Source organism: Drosophila suzukii, chromosome 3 (assembly GCF_043229965.1).
Source record: "Drosophila suzukii chromosome 3, CBGP_Dsuzu_IsoJpt1.0, whole genome shotgun sequence".
NCBI lineage: Eukaryota > Metazoa > Arthropoda > Insecta > Diptera > Drosophilidae > Drosophila > Drosophila suzukii.
In genome coordinates, this window is record NC_092082.1 from 3,409,560 (window position 1) to 3,429,389 (window position 19,830).

General features: G+C 37.3%; 2 protein-coding genes across 3 annotated transcripts; one reads left to right on the forward strand and one right to left on the reverse strand.

Annotated features, from left to right (window-relative positions):
- Positions 1-531: 531 nt before the first annotated feature.
- On the reverse strand, positions 532-6,051 carry LOC118877371 (probable G-protein coupled receptor Mth-like 7). 2 transcript variants are annotated; one of them, XM_070996743.1, is made up of 10 exons: positions 5,971-6,051; positions 5,357-5,835; positions 5,114-5,270; positions 4,858-5,052; positions 3,971-4,795; positions 3,713-3,910; positions 3,455-3,635; positions 2,676-2,882; positions 2,035-2,619; positions 1,800-1,923 (listed from the first exon to the last, which is right to left on the reverse strand). In XM_070996743.1, the coding sequence occupies exons 5-9, from the start codon at positions 4,212-4,214 to the stop codon at positions 2,607-2,609; spliced, it is 843 nt and encodes a 280-aa protein (XP_070852844.1). In that variant the 5' UTR covers positions 4,215-4,795; positions 4,858-5,052; positions 5,114-5,270; positions 5,357-5,835; positions 5,971-6,051; the 3' UTR covers positions 1,800-1,923; positions 2,035-2,606. The 2 variants fall into 2 exon arrangements, with proteins under 2 accessions (XP_065720854.2, XP_070852844.1); XM_065864782.2 differs by lacking the exons at positions 2,676-2,882; positions 3,455-3,635; positions 3,713-3,910; ... (3 more) ...; positions 5,357-5,835; positions 5,971-6,051 and adding exons at positions 532-678; positions 732-932; positions 997-1,153; positions 1,241-1,454 and having other exon boundaries at positions 1,739-2,603.
- An 8,334-nt stretch (positions 6,052-14,385) lies between these two features.
- On the forward strand, positions 14,386-15,411 carry LOC108012691 (actin-binding Rho-activating protein). The gene is made up of 2 exons (XM_017078119.3): positions 14,386-14,535; positions 14,597-15,411. The coding sequence occupies exons 1-2, from the start codon at positions 14,521-14,523 to the stop codon at positions 15,119-15,121; spliced, it is 540 nt and encodes a 179-aa protein (XP_016933608.2). The 5' UTR covers positions 14,386-14,520; the 3' UTR covers positions 15,122-15,411.
- Positions 15,412-19,830: the final 4,419 nt, after the last annotated feature.

Genomic DNA, 19,830 nt, shown 5'->3' on the forward strand with positions numbered 1-19,830 from the left:
TAAAGAACACAAATTTTCGCAACGCAATCTACACATTGATATATTTATTTCGGAATCAATAAAAGTTATTGCTTTAAATTGATAACAATAGCACAAGTTTGATAGCAAATTCTATTTTTAAATGTAATTTTAAAAGATTTTTTTGAAGTACTATTAAGTTGCCAACTCATCTCTGCCCACTCTTATATTTCAGCTACAGCTATATATAGTTTTATTTATCTGGGGCCACAGCAAACAAGCGGCAGCTTCAAAGCAACATTTGATTTATGGACAATGGAAATGTCTGAGCCCAAGAACAGGCGAAAGCCAAATGGGAGTTGGCTTGGCTTGGAGCAGAAGTTATGATGGGTCGATGCGACGTCACCACTTCCACCCAAAGTGCGTAACTTTCCATTTGGAGTCCCAGAACACAGAGAGAACAATTTTATCAGATATTTAATATAAGTTTTTGGTTCCCCCGCATTTTTTTTCTTAACAATATTAGGTATTTAACGTTTATATATTATAAAATTATTTTATTGTTTTAAGTTTAAGAACCTTTAATACCGACTTTAAAATAAATCGATAAAAAAAACCAAGACAAGAAATTAATTTTTTTAAATCAACTAACATATTAGAATTAGACAGGCATTACTTTTATTCCCTGTGCGTGGACACGCTGCACATTTCTCCCGAAAACTGTAAAAATGAAGGTTTATTAAAAAACATGCTTTCAATCCCATAGAACATACCTTTCTTTGAGAAGTTTAAGGGTGCTGCGCCTAGCGACAAGCAGGATAAAAATAAAAATACCAATGTAAAAACTAAGCTCAAGAACAAACATCTGAATCCATTCTGAACTTGTATCAAAAATCACATATATAGCCCATACAAGATTAATAAAGATCCAGGATAGGCCCATCATGACAGACAATCGCAGGAACTGTAAATAACTATATTCGGTATACGAAATAAAAATTTGTAACCAAATTCCAAACAAAGAAGACCAGGCCTTACGTTTGAGTGTCAAAATTGAAGCACGTCGGTGTTGTCTCTTTCTGTTTTGTAACCCTCTTCAATTCTCTCTTTACTTTCCAAATGTAAGTGGTCGTCTGGATAAACTTGACAATATTGAAGATAGACAGGATCAGCCATCCTAAAATAAGGCATTTTCCTGAAAATGTTTAAGCTTTAAAATATAGTAAAAAATTTAAAGCAGTTTCGTCTCTATTTTCAATCAACTTCCTTAAAAAAAATCTACCTGCAAACTTCGATTCTTTTTGGCACTCGTAGCGTGTATTTTGAATCAAATAAAAGACTCCGGTGACAGTAGCTGCTGTGGTCCAGACAAATGCGCTGTAGACAAGAAATTGATGACGATGTTCACCGCATTTAACCGTTCGGAAGACTTTCTGGATATGATAACTTATTGCAGAAAGCCAGGCGATGTAAGCACTTAAAAAGAAAACGCAAGTCTGAAAATTATAAAAAGGTTCAAAAAACTTTGTTAAAGAATTTCTTTAAACATATATTTCTGCATTATTTTTGACACCTTAAACAACATTTAAAAGTAATTTCAAAACCCTAGTAATTTTTTGCACCCCGATAATTTTGAATATGAGTAAACCATGTCCGTTTAGCTAAAATGACCGATTTTAAATTTTTCGACACATAAAAAGTGCACTTAATATTTAACTTTAATATTATACAAGGGAATTTAAAATTTAAAATGTCATAATTGGTTTCAAAATCTACATACCATATAGGTTACCATTGCGTTTACCAGAATTATCAGCCAAAATTTCACCAAAATCACCATAAAATTCACTATGGCAATGCTAAATAGACTGGAGATAATACATTTGCCAAGAGTATTTCTGAGCTTCTTAACGTAAAGATAAACGGCGATGCTAAGCACATAGCATATCATCGATATTACCATGACTGAAAAAACAAAAATTATAGATATTTTGCTATACTCTCTGTTCTACTCGAAAAACAACGGCATGACTAGTAGTTTAAAAAAATATTTAATGCATTAAATACGAAAGGTACCGAAACTTAACCAAGTAGAGTGCATTCTAAATGTACGACGTGCCACACTTGAGGACAAACTCGACTGAATCGCAGTATAATAATAAATGTGCTTCGCAGAGCAGTGTTTTAAAATCAACAGCAGATAAACTAAATCGATAACAATGTTCCCAAAGCACATACAATTATTTGGGTATATAACCCAGACTCTGGGGACCCATTTCCACTACACATTCAAGCAACCATTTATGTTTCTTAACAAAAAGAAACGCTTTGGTCGAGTGCTTTAACTATCAGATTTCAAATTTCAAATAAAATACAATTTAAAGGCAATACAAAATTCTGATTTAAAACTATAACCTAACAGAGGGTGGATAATAGAACTATAGGAGCTGTAGGCCTTAAGCTCTTTGCATTTATATACACTAGTCGGCATAAGTATTTTGATTTAACAAACGATAAAAATACTCATAATTTGAAATTACTTCCTCTACATTTTGGCATCAATGGGAATGTTATTTTAGTTCCGCTTAAATCAAAACAAAGAGTAACTGCAAAAAGAATCTCTAATTGCAGACACAGTGCTCATTCCGTCATTCACGAAATCTGAAATCATAAATTCTACGTTATATCAGACTCTTTATCAATCACAAAGGACTTACCTATCCACGAGCAGTGTGAGGGTGCTGCGGTTTATTATAAGCACTACAAAAACGAACATGCCAAAACCGAGTATGGAACAATTCAAGAGGTTTGATATGTCAGCTATAATAGTTTCACATAGATCTAAAACTTTCATAAAAAAATAGCTGAGACGATTAGTCCAATAAACGCCCATAATAACGGACATTCGTCTAAACTGGTGATATCTATGTTTGGATTAAGCAGAAAACATTTTTATTGGTTATTAAATAAAGTACAATTAAATAAACAGGGAAGAACGCTATAGTAGAGTATCTCGGCTATCAGATCCAAAAAACTTCAAAATAAAGATACTTTTGAAAATGTTATCTACCTTACATTACATACCTTTTATCTACTGGCTGTGACATCATTGACAATGTTAGTTGCTAGATACAGGGGTAAAATCATTACCTATTAAGTAAGGCCAAAGGGTATTGAAAAAGCAAAAAACAAAATTTATTTTAAACTTTAATCTTTGAAAATGTGAGCTCTAGAGTGGGCGTGACACTCTGCTGAATCAAACGTGCGCTGCGCATAAATCCATACCTGCATGCCTAATTCCAATATTGTAGCTTTTAAAGTTTCCGAGGTCACAGAGTTCATACGGATAGAAGGATACACGGACATGGCTAGATCAACTCGGCTAGTGATCCTGATCAAGAATATAAGTACTTTATGAGATTCGGAAACATACTTTCCCATGAATCTAGTATACCTTGTTACTCTACGAGTAGCGCGTATTAAAGTAGGAGCTTACGTTTCAATGTCGAATTTGTGGCCAGATGTTGTGGTCTCTTCCTGTTGCCTCAACGCCTTTATCTTCAGCTCTTTCCTTGTTTTCCTAACGTGAATGACAGTCCGAATAAACATGATTAGATCATAGATACATAGGATCAGCAGCAGCATATAATTTTGAAGTCCTGGCATAATGTAGTGTACTGTCAATATGTAAAATTATGGATGTTTGAATGTAGCTCATTAAAACCAATTTATTCGCAACTTTCTGAAAACATACTCGAATCCCGAATCTGTTCTTTTATCAAAACATCGTATCCTATCATTAGAGCAGCCAGGATCCATACTAAAACGTTGTAGACTACGAATTGGTACGGATGATCACCGCGCTTTCCCGATTTGAAGGTTTGCCAAAAGTAGTAACCAATGACGGAGCGCCAAAGAATGCTTGCGTTAGAGAAAAAGTTGATACTTAAATCTGAAAAACATAAACAATTTTAAATATCTTGAATTTGGAAACAAGATTCTAACAACTAACACTCTGAACAGGGTACTCTGGTCTTTAAAAGAAAAGCCACTGTACAGATAAGATCAGTTACGAAACTCCAAAATAGGCTGCTGATAACGCATTTTCCAAGCGTATTCCGGAGCTCCTTTACGTAAATATAAACGGCGATGGTAAGAATGTAGCACGTCATAGACATAACAAGCACTAGAAAAACAGAAAGGAGAAGAAATCTTACCAACAGCTTTAAATTTGAAGTGCAATGTAACCAAAACATCGTAAAAGTTACGTTTAAATTGATTAAGGGGAGTACCGTAAAAGGACCAAGCTAACTCCATTTTAAATGTACAGCCTGCTACACTTGAGGCCAATTTCGAGTGGCGTTCGATGGAGTTGTTTCTCTAAATAAATACATTTGCTCCAAAATCAACATCAGAGAATCAGAACCCATACCAGTACTCCCAAAAACGTAATCTCGGTTGTTGGTGAAATGTTGTTGTTTCCAATTCAATTAAAGAAACATACAAGTTGTATAGTTGTATATTTTAAGCACGCATTGGAGACCCATAAAAATCTTGAGCGCCTCAAGCGATAAGTGCAGAGCATGCCAATCATATAAATTCCATAAAAATTTGTTGGTTGGATCAAGGTCTGCGCGCTACATTTTATCTTAATTTAGTAATGTATTTCATTTTCGAAATTCTTGGAAACGGTTAAATAAATCTAATGAGACGAAATAGTCCTGAGGAATCATCCACATTATTGCATTTCCGCAGGATACACAAAACTTTATTAATTTAAGGCAGGTCTCTTTCCATTTGAGCACGAACACGCCGCTTAATTTGTCTCTCGCGAATGCTGAAAGAACAGAGATCAGGTTATTCAAATGTATTTTTCTATCACATAAATACTCGTAATACCTTTCCATGATTAGTTTCAGGGTGCTGCGCTTAACGATAAGCAGAATAAAAACATATATACCAAAAGCGCGATGTAAATCGATCATAAATTGTAAATCATTAAAGGATGTAAAAAAAATATTTAAAACATAAACAGTTATGACAAAGATCCAAGACAAGCCCATCATAATGGACATTCGTAGAAACTGCAGATAACTATATTTAAAAAGAAAGGATGACGCTTGTCTACAGAACATAAAAAATATATATGGCTTACGTCTGGGTATCAAAATTAAAGCAGGTCGTTGTTTTGTCCTTCCTTCGAGTAAATCTTTTCATTTCTCCTTTAACTTTGCAAATATTAATGGTTGTCAGGATAAACATAATTAAGTTGAAGATGTTGAATATTAGCGATCCCATTAACATGCAAAAAACTGTAAGTACAGTAGACGTCCAAAGTAAAGAATATTATAAACGATATCCTAATAATTATTATTATTTCATAATTATTCAAAATTACCTATCAAACTCTCATCATCTTGTGTATTCATAAAAAAGAAGACTACTGTCATAATAGCAGCCGTTATCCAGACAAAAGCACTATAGGTTACAAATGATTTAGAATTGGCATCGCACTTGGGCGATTTGAACACTTGCCACAAGTGGTAACTAATGACAGAGAGCCAGATGAAGTACGCAAACTGAAAAAAGTTACGAGCCCACTCAAAAACGATTGAGAAAAGAAATACTTTCCCGTAAATAAGGCAATCTGGAAAAATAAAAACTTCTTTAAAAATCCTTCCCAACCGCGATTTAACAACTAACATGTTGGAAAAAGATGAAACAAAAAATTTAAAGAATTTTGTATAAAAATAACTTGCACCATCACCATACTAAACAGGCAGCTGACAATACACTTGCCGAGCGTGTTTCGGAGCATCTTAACGTAAAGGTATACTGCAATGGTCAGGATGAGGCAAATGGTCGAAATCGTCGCCACTGGAAGAACACAATTACAGAAAGAGGTTACTAGCGTAAATTATAAAGCTATGTATGTTTTTTTAACAACAGAGTTCATCTTAGTAAACGATACAATCCCAATATTTTACTATCCAAAATTTCGAAGAACTGTACCGATCCATTGAGCGTGCCTGTGCATTTTGAAATTACAAGCTGCTACACTTGAATGCAAAACTCGACTGACCATCGATGTGGTTACATCGCCTAAGAAATAACGTTGTTTTAAATATTTTACAATTATGATGGTATTGTAAAATAATTACTAGAGAAACTTAAGCGATAACAGTATTCCTAATGGACATTATGAATTAGAATTGTAACTATTAGCAATCTTCAGGGACCCATTCAACTTGAGAAAAAAATTTGCGATTATGGAGTATTTGCGGTTCTTATTACAATGTAGGGTAAGAATTTCTTCCTGGCAAGTTCTGAGTCACGAGTTGTTTATATCATTGGCATTAAAAAGATAATTTAGTTTCGAAATATTTAGAAAAAAATGTTTTTGAATTAATAAAGTTTACAGTAATGCCATAATCATTCACATGAATGTTGAAAACATATATACATTTAAAACATAACTAGAAATATGAATATTTTATATACCAAACAGCTCTTTTGGTGGGATAAAAGGCAGAGTTTTCCACTGTGTATTCGTCTGAGATGCACGTAAAACGTTCCCGTTCTCGTTGGCTTACCAACTTTACGGCCCATGAAGAGGGGAGTGGCACGGGGTCGGTGGGCTGGCCTATAAACAAAAACACATTGACCTCACCCAAGAATATTGCAAGCCATGCAATAATTCAGCTCCTGCCCTTTATGAGGCAGTTGTGTTTGGTCTGGCCGGGATTTCATTACTCCAGCGTATCCTTTGTGTCGGGAAAAGCCTTTCACCATGGAAAACTCACCAAACGTGCGGAAGTCACATTTTCTTGAAGGTGCCAGGGGTGGCAATCTGGGTCAAGTGACTCGTATTTCATTGTTGTAATTACATTTCACTTTGCCTTTGGCTGCGTTTTACCCAGAGATCTGGAATTTCAATGCTTGTGGCCTTGTCAATGCTGGGAAAATGCGATTTAGCCATCGCTCAATGCAATGGAAATGCAGCTGACAGCGAAAATGTGGTGGGGGATGAGGATGCCGCTGGGAATTGATTTTACAACCGCGGCGACCGAAATCCGCAAACACTTTCGCATCGGAGTCACAGTTTCCACACACTCGTGGCGCGGGTATATTGACCTTCGGCCCGAAGGACCCTCTCTCTTTTGGCCACGTCATCAGCGACTGGCTCTGTTGTTGGCCACGAAAATGGCGACTAGCATGTTTTCACCATAAAGCACCAAAGCGGTTATTCCTGTAAGCCATCAACAACCCATCCCAGTCCCCGGCTCCATTCCAATCAAGAGTGTTGCCATTGTTGTCGTCCCAGCCCGCTGGCAAGTGATGTGTGCAAAGTGGAGATGACGTATACGCCCCGTCCGCCACCCGCCAAACAAGGCCAACTGCAGCCAAATGTTGCAAGCAATTAACCAATTAATTTGAAGGCAGCTTTTAACCCGTTTTTGGAGAACGGAAACTGAAATTCCAAGAAAAGCTAATTAGGGACTTAGCCTTAAGTTTTTGCACGGCAAAAAAAATACATATATCTGGTAAAAAAATGTTTTCTTTTAAATAAATTTAATTTGGTTAAGTTAGGTTTTATTAGGTAATTTTTATTTAAGTACAGGAAACTAGAAATATTATTTACTAAACTACTTTAATATCGTTTTTTTATTAAGTACCATTCAGATGTAATATTATAACTGCTCTTAATAAATCTATTAAGAGGTAGTAACGCCTGCTTTAATAATTGTTTATGCTGTACAGGCTTTATTGATAGATATTTATTAGCCCGACCAAATTCAGCACGCGTATGGTTCTGACATTGCTATATTTTGTTAATTTTTTCCCCTTGTGTAGTTTATTTTTAGAAGCGAATTGGTGTGGAAGAGCCTTATCCGTACATTCGGAATACTAGGCAATTTGCATAAATTTAACATGAATCAATGCTGCGCGGGGGAAAAGCGGAACCCAGGGAAAAGCGGGCCGGGAAAACCAGAGGGGGCCATAAAACGGAGAAAGCAGGAAAATGCGTGAGCGAACAATGAATGAATGACTCAAACATACAAACACACAGCACATACATACATACATAGTCAGTTATGAGAGGGCGTGAAAGGCCTATGCCTAAATAAATCAATAGGGAAACCAGCCCCAACGCGTAAATTAAGCTGAGGAAAATGAAGGAAAATTGCAGTGCGCCACAGAAAGGCAGGCAACAATTTTCAGAGCCAGCGAAAATTTATGCAGATGCGATGAGGTATCCCTAATGCCTGTGTAATGCCGGCTAATTTCAAATGTTTCTGACTGGATGGGAATTCGTCTCCCAAGGAAGCATATAAAATTACGCAATTGCACGAAATAAAGTCAATAGCAAAATGGGCTATGTAAATGTATATTAAATATTTTATGTTCTAGGTTATGGCAACTCATAAACTTAAACCTATTTCCCTTATAAAGCTTCTCTAAATAGGATCTACAACTGTTGACATTACCCCTTTGAATTATGCAGGCACTATAGCAACATTAATTCAAATAAATACCATTTGATCAATTATTCATATACATAATTGTGTAAGCAAAAAACAAGCATCAATTAATTTATAAAAATGAATTACATTAGCTATGGGCGCTTAATTACGCAAACACACGGAAAGTGGTTTAATGACGCACAGTTGATTATGAAATAATTACAATTCTGACATTTTTTGTCAAACAGTTTAATTGCTTAACGGTTATTAATAGTAATTTGATAAGTACTTTCAAATAAAATGAATCCATAAAATATTAAACAATTTTAATTGAAACTATTACATTGTTCTAGTAGTAAAAAGGAGTTAAACGTAAAAGGTCATAACATGAAAGTGCAAATTTTAGCAAACTACTTTACTTGATCTTTAAATTATACATATAATAATCATAAATAGCATTCTTATGATTATTACCTCTCCGTATATTTTTTAAGCGTTTTATATTTTAGTTCTTTCCAAGTTTATTTCCCTTGGAAAATATTATGTCACTTTGTTCTGAAGCATTTCAATGCTGCTTAAAATTCATTTTTGGTTCAGTTACATAACCATAAAGTATGCTCCTTTTTATTATTATGAACAAATCCAGTTGATAGCCACTTAAGAATTACAGTAGACATGACCTTGGGCATGATTTTACTCTAGCTGAAAGGGGGACTAGAATTTTAGACAAATTTTAAAATTGTAGTCGAAATTTATAAGGAATTTGTAATAATTATTTTTTGTTTGTACGTTTTTATAGCATATACCTATTGTTGGAAATTACAAAAATATACTAAAGCTTAACTTAGGGGAGGCATATTCTTAAGAGTATTTTAAGATTTCACTTCAAAGGACTTCCACATATTCTTAAGAGCATTTGAAGATTTCACTCCGAAGGACTTTCCACTTAGCTTTGTTTTGACGTCATGTTGTTTACGGTATCTCATAACTACGACCAGCAAGTTGGGACCCAGAATATTTATATTATTTCTCGGCTGTTATATTTCGCTGCTATTTCTTGGCCATTGAGAGACGGCGCAGTTGGAATTTAAATATGTAATTAAGTCCGCTGGACGAGGGGTTCGCAAAATGGCCAAGGAAAAGAGGTCGCTGCTGGGCAACGCATATTAAAATGAGTTTTTATTCCCATTTCCCGTCGTCCCGACCGAGGGCCAAAAATAATTTGACGCTCGTCGATGACCGCATGGCATTGGGCTAATGAAAATTAAATTGAATAGGCGGCTGCCTGATATAATGGCATCTAATGGCCACATGATTGGGCTGCCGTTGCGTGCAAATCATGGCTCGATTAAGTGCAAATGAAGCCTGATTAATTGCCAGCCGATTGCAGCTCCCCCGGCAATATAGCCACAAAGATCCGTTGGCCCAGTGCAAACAAAAGGCTAGCAAATGTCATATTTTATGGCCACTTTCTCTGGCCTTGGACGCCATTGTTCCGGTGGCACGCATAAAAAAGCAGAGTTGCGACCATGAAAATTCATGGCGGGACCGGCATTATACTAGCTTCGGGTAGGAATATTAGTCCTGGATCGTGGGGATCGAATACAGCCGGTCCTGGGGTGAAATAAGCTGGGTATTTTAATAACCTTTAACATAAACGTTAGTTTGTCATAACCAATACTCGCGCTTACTTTATAAGCAGAAGGAAGCATAATGGTCCACAACTTTAGATCTATGAAATAACATACTTTCATATATGCCTACTTCAAATTAATATGTATTACATTATAAGTTTAAGACCAGCTATATAAAGATGTATAGCACAATTATCTCTAAAAGACAAAAAAAGATAATCCTTAAATTTATAAAATTTAATTATTTTCATTTGGTCCTGAACCATAATAATAAGTCATTATAATCATTTGTGGATTCACCTTTCCATATATCATATACTTATTTATTTATGGCACATGCGCTATATTTGCTAGAAAAAGGAAAAACAAATATTTCCCACGTCACATAACTTACACATTTGTTTGGCAATAATATTTTTGTGCAGTTTTTATTGCTTTTCCCTAATTCGGACTGCTGTAAAGCATTAAAAAATCAAGTTTGTATGGGCCATAAAAATATGAAAACGCATATACAAATTTCTATATGGATGGCTTTACAGTTGAAGTGTTTCAAAAGCTGCAAACTACCCGTATACAAGCTCATTGGATGCCGTCGATTGGCTTAAAGGCTTTCGCGTTCATTGGCAGGTCATAAAACCCTTGGCAACAACAAGGGCAACACTGTGTCAATAAAAGTGTCAATCAAATCAATGCGACAGGCTAGCAATTTTTCAGGCTCCCAAGCACATACACTATGCAGAGAAAAGATTCGGGATTGAAAAAGTATTAATCTTTTTACTTGTGAAAATATTTATATGTTCTTTAATGAAGCTTGAAAAATATTTAAGGTTTATTTTGATATCCAAGAGAAACAGTACCTTAAATGTCTAGAAACCCGATAAACACAATATTTTCAGATACATCTTATAGGAATTTAGCATATAAAAGATGGTTTCTTAATCAAATTTATCAGCAGAAGTACAACTTATACGAAAAATTCCATCAGACATTATTCTACTTCCAATATAGCCCTAGTTTTATAAGTTGCTATGTTTATCTAGTATTTGACAAGTATTCTGAAATTGGAATAATACATTTTACAAAATTATGATAATATCCAGCTTTAGAGTGAGTCGAATAAACTTAAATATTTTTGTCCTTCATTGTTTGTTTTTTCAGTGTATCACCAGCACACTCACCCACTCGTGGCACCGGCTGTTGCATATTTTTTGGAAAAAAACGAAGAGCTATCCCAACAAAAGGACATAAAAACATTGTGGGAACGCTTCTCCCCTTTTTTTTCCCACTTCATGTTGACTTGACTAATTTTTTGTGATCGAAGTTTGGTTTATTTCGATTTGGCTGTTTGTTTTTTTTCGAGGTCATCAGCTGTCTGTTGTCCTGCCAACCGTTGATTTGATTTTTGGCGACCATTCGGTGCATATCGATGGTATTAAACGCTCTGATTATGACAGACTAGGCCAAAAAGGCCATAAAACAGACCCTGGCAGCTGCCAAATGGAGCTGAAAAAGTGCAACTACCAGATGTCCCCTTTGGCGGGTTTCATATGCAAAAGGAAAATCTGGAGCGGAATGCGTTCATTTATCAAACTTTGACTGGAGCCAGACCGAAGGAAAACACGAAATAAATCGCTTTGCCGTTTTGCCCAAAAGTTATAAATGACACAAATTTTGAGGGCCAAGTCAAAAAGCTTTGTCTTCCTTTGGGTGAGCAATGAAATGGGTTAGGGAAAGGATATATGTATGGTTGAAGAAAAATGAAGCAAAACGCTGAGCAATGATCAGCGGATATTAAACAAGTTAAGGGTATGCTTTCCCGAGGGAAAACCGAAAAACAGGTGCTAACCGCAGACCATATAAATTTGTCTCGCGCTCAATGAAAACGCCGGATTAAGCAGCAATTTGTAAATCCAATACTCAACCCCGAAAATTTATTGCCAAACGTGCCACACATAAAACTCACCCAGCCGAGACAGTTTTCCTTCATTCCTTTCTTTTTCTTTTTTTGGTGCATTTGCGGAAAATTGTTTTACATTACAGCCAGCTCCAAATTGAATAATGCGTCGGGGATTTTCCGAGGGCTAATACAAACAACCCATAAATTTTGGGGGCCATATGCAGACATGGTAGGATCTTAAGTGGCCCTTGACAAAGGGCGGGGCTTTTCCAACTGCCACTGACACTTCCTTGGGTCGGAAAATGCAGCTTGAAATCGTTGGGGAATAGGGAAAACATATGGCGAAGTGGCGGAAGTCGGAGCAGCTTGGCTCTTTGACAGCTGGCGAGGCTTAGTTACAACTAGTGATGAGAAAGGCTTTCCTTTTTATAGGAGATATGAGAATGGGAAAATATAACCCCTATAAAGCAATTTAATGTATTTAAAGTCCTTCTATTTTAAGAATATTACATTAAGGTTTCAAGATCCAAATGAGTCAATGAGTGTCATGATGATATTGTATGTTATGTTATATAAATGATTTTAACTTTGCACTTTAGATTATGAAACAAGGAGCGCCTTTTTTAATAACGTTGACTTTTCAACCAAGGATGTAGGTAAACATTCCATCACTAATGAAAAGCTGTCGCCTCTCAAACATATTGAACAATCCGTCGTCCTTTGAGGTTGTAAGCTGCTCTCCAAATATTTCCCTGGTTACTTCATTATTTGGAAAGTTGGTGGGTGAGCAAACACAGACTTCAAAGCAAAAGGAAGTCACTGTCCTGGACTGCCCAAAAACAAGCTGCTTTGCATTAAGTTTGCCCTGTGCCCACTTGATTTCATTTGTCATGCTGGTCCATAAATAACTAAAGGCTAAGACGAGGCGCCAAACGTTAATCACAGCAAGTGGAGGAAATCAACAACAGACAACGGACCTGTGCTAAATTCTGGGAGGGAAAATCAGGGAAAATCAAGGGGAAAACCGGTAAACACCCAACCAACACCACTGACCGAAGTCAAAGTCTGACACCAGCATTAATTGCGCATTAATGTTTATTGCTTAACGGATGTGGAAGTGGCGCCATTTTGCCATTTCTCTGTTTTGTTTCTTGTCCCCTCCGCTTTTCCATCCCCCCACAACCACCAACTAAAAGGAAAATGAAACAGAAAAACCGCCGGAACACAGTTTTGATACCCTTCGAATAATGTTCTTGCTTAAAGCGTGATTTAACTTAATGCTCATTGAGTGGAACTATTGGTTCAAGCCCTCGGAAAGAAAATAATTGGATTGGCAGATTGTGTGACAGCATTTAATTGGAGGATCCCGAGGGGCAGGATATTATAGGTTTTATTGGTTTGACTTGGGGCCGCAATCTGTCTGGCTTTAACTAACGGAAATCTCAAGCTTGACTCTTGAAATGCTTTAAATTCAAGCTGAGAAACTAGGAAATACATTTGTTCAACTTTAAGAACCAAATAATTTCTGTAAGAATAATTCAAGAACTTAAGTTTTTTGACGAAATTATTTAAAAAGCATATTAAAGTCTCGACTTGCGTAATTTCTTGGACTGACTTTCATTATCCTGGCTTTCAATTCCTCGTTTTGTTTCATTAATTTCTCCGCTCCCCCAGTTTTTTGCTCTAACACTCGGTTTTTCTGTCTCTGGGAAATTTGTTTTGTATTTCCGGCTGCACTGAGCTCCAAATACTTCCGGCGACTTGCGCGCCATTCGAGGCTTAAATTTATGGAGCTAGTTTGCGAGCTGTTTCCGCCGCATTTGCCACATGGCTGCCACTGCCTGTGGAGTTGGCTTAAAGCCTCACTAAAATCCACTGAGTGGGTGGATGTAAATGTAAATGTGGCAGTGGAAGTGGATGTCAGGGGAGGGGGTATTTAAAGCGACACTTTGATTGATTATCCCTGGGCAAACTCGCGCCTTTTCGGAGATCTGATGTGGCGGGTTTGACGCGGCTTGGGATTCAACCGAACCCTAATGAGATGCGTGTGATTGCATCCATGTGGCAGCGACAATCATTAATGGGTTGATTGAACGCATTAATTAGAGGAATGTGCACTAAAATAGCTGATAGTTACTGAAAATTTAAACTAGTAAGGAGACATACAATTACAAAGAGGTTTTAAGAAAATAAAAAATTTTTAAATCCAAGTAAGATTAAATTAATGTATTAAGTTAATAGGAAATAATATTTGTATTTTTTGTAATATTATTAGATAGTATTTTAATGCAAAAATTAAAATAATTTTAAGCTTATAAGTAAATATAATAAAGTTTCAATGCGATATATTGTTATAAAAGTGTATAAAATTTAAGGGATGTTTTTTTTTTAAATTTTCTTCTTATAAATTTAATGTAGCCCATAAAATAATCAAGTTGGCCACATCATTTGACACTTGGTTGAATTGTTTGTGCCTCAGCTGGACGCACAGCAGGCTTGGCTCTGTTCTGATATCCACAAATATTTTCGGCAAACAACCAATCAAAATTCCCGCGAAATTTTTCAAATGGCTGCAAACCAGGTGAGTGTGGTCGGGGTATAATTATCCAATGACCTTTGACCTTCTGGATAAATCCCCGCAGGACTCGTCGGTTTCTTCGCGCATCACGCTTTTCAATCAGCATGCCGAACAGCACAAGAACTGGATGATGATAAACCCATTCGCCCATTACAATGTGAGTGACATGCCCAAGAGGAGCTTTCCGCAGGAGGAGTACGGCCGGGCTCCGGCGGGAAGTCTCTCCGAGCAGAGATCCCTGCAGGCCAGTGTCCGTGCTCTGGAGGAGATCCTGCAGCTGTGCGATACGATACAGAAATCCGGTCAAGATGATCCCAAAGATGGTCTCAGAACCCTGGCTTTCGGTCCACTTTTCGAACTCTATAACGACATATCCGACAAACTGTTGGCAACCCTGCTGGGTGCCCGAAAGTATGGGTTCGTGGACTTTAGCGGGGAAACCCTTTTCCAAGGACGCGATGAGTCGGTTCCCGTGCGCCTGCTCCGCCCCTTTGAGCACCTCAAAACCGAAATACTGGCCAAGGTCGCCGATCTGCGCTGCGATTTTACCGAAAAACCAGAGGATTCGACTGTCCTGCGCGAGGATTAGCTAATGTTTTATGCTTAAAAATGGCCACAAAACCGTCACCTAACCCCTGACCCGTGTCAAAAAACGCACGTGTGCACCTCCAGCCCTTTCGCAGTTAATTGAATTAAAGTCTATCTGCCTGGGAAAAAGGCTTTTTCAACCAACAGCGAACAATCAAGCCGGAAAACCACCAACCCCGTCACGTATACGACAGGAGGGCCCGCTCGTAAACACCTGGCACCGCGGTCCTTTTAGCCCCACACCACCAATGCCAATGTGTCACCTACAGAAAATAAACAAATTACAGCCGACTTAGTTAAATTCATATGCCAGGACAGCGACTTCAAAGCCCCGCACTCACTCAACTGACAAATTAAGTTGAATTATTCGTGTAGATGGCAAATCCGTAAGTCATTCTGTTTCTAAGAGGTGTACTTGGTGGTCGATAAAAGCGGTAATACCTTGGTATAACATCATCGTCTGGGATTTTAGAAGTACCATAAAAAAATACAAACGTTTTTAATACCTTAAATGCACATATTTTGCGATTCTTTATTTTCTGCCAAACCATTCATTTTGCCATGCTTATTTATCGTTCTTCTTTAAATTGTTCTTTGAAGACCATCATTTACACATTATTATTTCGTTTTAAAAACCATTTTCCCTAAAACGTGCTTCAAATCATTCAAAGCAAATGAAATATTTTGTTATTTAACGTATTGAAAAAACCTTTTCATTGTCATTAATTTCATTTTGACGGAATTCTCATTTTTCCTTGTTAGAATTTATTCTAATTTTCGATTGACTCGGTATTTCCGCCCACTGTTGGCAGGCCTGAAATTCCCCAAGAGCCTGGGCGGTGGAGTAATGTACCGCTGATTTGATTTAACGACAAACTGAACACGCCCCCATCCTTTGCCATTGATTCCTCACCTCAATCCTGGCCAAAGGACCCAAGTTCCCTGCTTTAAAGCCCCAATAAATTCGCACACAGCCATCGAGTGATTGAATAATGAAGAGCGAATGGCTGAGTTCTCGGTATTTGTGACACATAATTATGATGGAGCGCCTGAATGCGGGTGGAATAGAATGAAATGATCTAAAATAAACATGTTTCCATGTCTCGGTATTGTGGCGAAGGGGAGGGGAAAATGGAGCTGGGGCTAAATGGAATTTGTTATGCAAATGTCATGACTCGGCTCGTTGCGCACAACATCCGTTTGCCATTTTTCCCACTGCCAACTCGTGGCGGAAGGCCAAAATCGGAGCCAGAAAAAGGCCAGAAGCCTGCCAGTGGGTGACTCAGAAAAGTTCGCTATGTAGGCGCTGATTGTTCGGTTTGAAAGTGGCTTCTGTCCTGCGGATGACTATATATTGTTCCGGTTAAATCACAGCCCACACACGCCAAATTGTCCCAGACAAAGGTAAATAAAACCAGGCCAAAACAAAGCAAAACACCATTTGGTCACAGGGTTAACTTTTCGCTTGAACTTGGAATGCGACGGCACTTGAACTGTATTTATTTATGTGCATATTATTTGGGATTACTAAAGGTTTATGAATTATGGAATTTTGTGCGTACTGGTTTCACTTATAATATGAGTTTTGGATCCCTTGTGTAGAAGAAATTTTCAATATTTGTTCAAGAAATTTGAATACTCTTTTGATATATATAAATCAAGCAAAGTTAATCAACTCTTAAAGACTTATACTTTAGCACCCCTTAGAAACAAGGCCAGTAAAATTCCAGCAAAAACGTTTTAAGCTCCTTAATCCTACCATCCTTGTAATTGTTATGGTCCACTTCTGGTAATTGCAGTTCCGTAAAAATAAATTCCGCATACATTTTCCCGGCCATCTTCAGGGATGCAGCTTAAGTTTCCCAGCTCATTTCAGTCTTCGCCCAGCGGAAACCCTTTTGAGCTTGTGGATTTCCCGCTGCGCGACTCCTGACGTCTTGAATTTCCGTCAAAACTTGCGGCTGATTTATGGCCAAGTCGGTGGCCGTCAAAGGACACGCTGTTAGCCGGGTAAACTGAGCCACATCCGCTTCCGCCAGAGCCTGCTGGCTGCTAAGTCCCAAAGGATTCGCCCACAACAAGGTAGTAAGCTCTTCTTGATTAGCCACCAAAGGTCGCATCGCAATAATGCAGCAGTTGATAAGCGACCGTATCGTAAAACTGCCATTCGCCTGTTGATAAGAGCGGCGCGTGCGGCACCAGCTGGCCATCAGGCAAGAGGTCAATCCGGGGTTATTTCTGGGTCAATCGCCGTTTCGCCGTTAGAATGCCCACGAGGCACTCATGGAGGGTTTACCTGAACAAAGCGAGGTATCGGTGGTAATATCAGCTATATAAATTAACACAATTAAAGGACTTCATTTCTAATCATAGTTATTATAGTTATAGGAACATATATAAGGAAACTTATTTTATATTACTCTATACTCTATATATATGTTTTAAGGAACTGCAAAAATAGTAACCCGATAAAATGTAAATTAAAATATTCATATTAACTTTAAGCACAATTATTAATCATTTTCATTTAAAGTAGGTAACGAAAAAATCTAGCATATCTCTTTATATGTTTTAAGGAAGTGGTATAATTATATATTATTATTAAAAGTATACTTAGGGTTTTAAATAATAAAATAAAATAGTATTTTAATGAAGGCATTATTTCCATAACTTTTGAATTCTAATGTTTTACTTAAGAAGGAACAAAGTTTTTTAGGGCTCGAAATAATGTATTTAAATTGATGAAATGGAATTTTTTGCAGAGGTAAAGCAGCTAAGCAACTTAAATACCTCTTGATACTAGGGTACTCTCAAGGCCCAATTCTCGTCGACGCTTGTATAATATTCAAAATCGCCTGGGGGACGTAATAAACATAAAAATTATACATACCTACACAGACATGTTTATGCATATTAGTGCTAATGCTTGGAGCTGGAGCGATGGCGTCGTGGAGATAAAACTAAAATGGGTGCTTTCTGAATTTTTCCCGAAGGCGGCGAAAACTTTTCAGACGCACTGCAAACAATGACGTAGCTGCTCCTTAGTCCCTCATTTATGCAAATGGCCGCCATTTGCAGCAGCACAAAGGAAAAGGACATGGACATGGAATCGCATGTAGGATTTATAACAGCAAATGCGTTATTTATTTGCTGTGTTATTGCTTATGATTGTCGGCACTTTATGGCATGCCTTATATATAACACTATATACGTAGTCAGACATTTATATTTAATTATGTACAGGCGTTCGGCCAAATTGTGTTCAATTTTTCACTCATTATTTTGCGGAGACAAGTTCTGTTGATGTGCCAAGTTTTATTATTTTCGATTTCGATTTCAATTTATTACCCGGAGTTTTCAAGTGGAGCTGCCAGACCAAAGGCAGCCATGTGGAAAGGTCACTGCGGATTGGATGAGTCACTACTGGTGGGCCCTGGATCCAGCCTCCTGAGAACCGACTGATGATGGAGCACTTGGCAAGGCCCCGGTTCTGCAGCAGGATATTTATAAAAAAGAGTCAATTGACAACCCCGTTGAACGGGGTGTTCAATCAAAAAGAGGGTGGAGTGCTGTCTTTTCCCAGGAGGTCAAAGGTAAACCGCTTAGCAGAGACTACTCTTCAGTTTATGCAAGTGTCAAGCATCAGAAAATGAAAGTGCATTGGGGAGGACTTGGAGTTGAACTAAGTAACACTTCATTAAATAACTATCTTGCTCACTTTAGAATATTAAAGGTGGTTCATAAGAGCCAAATTTTCTTAAGTGACTAACATTTTCTCAACGATTGTGTGCTGACTTTAAAGTAATGAAAAATTAACCTTCTGTTTAAATAACAATTTATTTAAAAATAAAATCATTCCTTCTTTTGGCTTATGCCATAAACATTTTTTCATTTTCCATCGCAATTTCTTTTAGTTTATGACTGCAAGTCAATTTCAAATCAATTTCCACCTGTCACGGCCTCAGTTTGCAGAAGCCATAACGAATCTTCGAGATATCCATCTCGAGCGGCACATGGCTGTGGCACTTGGAAGTCTCCGTGCTCCATTCTCCGGTCCTCAAAAGCGCATCGCAATTGGAAAATACGGTATAAGCCAATTTGAATCTGGCACGAGCTGTCGCAAAGTGTCGACATATCCAAGAGCTTCTGTTTTCTTGGCCTAAAAAAAAAGACAAATAAGCAAAAAGCCAGAAACTCAACAGCTGCATCTTGCAATGCAATTCCGCAAACCGAAGTCGAAAATGAAATTATTTGAGTTTTGCGTTAAAGTCACTTTTCCACTTTTCCCGTTTTCCTGTTCCTGTTATTTTAAGACAGCGTCGAGCGGAAGAAGTGCAAACTCGGCAGGAAGTTGAATTTAGTGTACAAAGTTATACACAGAAAAATAAAATACTTTCAAACTTTCTTTTTTTTTTAAATAAAATTATATATTTTTTTATTTCATTATAATCTATAATAATAATATATTACATTTCATAATAATTGTATCATAGTTAGAAAATAAAATTACATTAATCTTTGGAAAAGTACCATTCTTTTAATATATATTGTGACTATACTGTGACTATATTTTAAAGTTACTATTTTGTTAGGAAATTTATAAAATGGGATATTTTTCTTAAAATTAGGGCTGACTTCAATATAAGTGACCCGCCTTTTAGTGCGTGTTACGGCCGTAAATCTGCCACTGAAGCCGTATGAAGTGCCCTT

Coding starts and splice junctions, on each gene's coding strand:
- LOC118877371 (XM_070996743.1), bottom strand. CDS start 4,214: ATGTTTTGGTTACATTGCACTTCAAATTTAAAGCTGTTGGTAAGATTT. Junction 3,911..3,970: donor CAGAGTACCCTGTTCAGAGT/GTTAGTTGTTAG, acceptor TATGTTTTTCAG/ATTTAAGTATCAACTTTTTC. Junction 2,883..3,454: donor CACAAATTCGACATTGAAAC/GTAAGCTCCTAC, acceptor ATCCAAACATAG/ATATCACCAGTTTAGACGAA.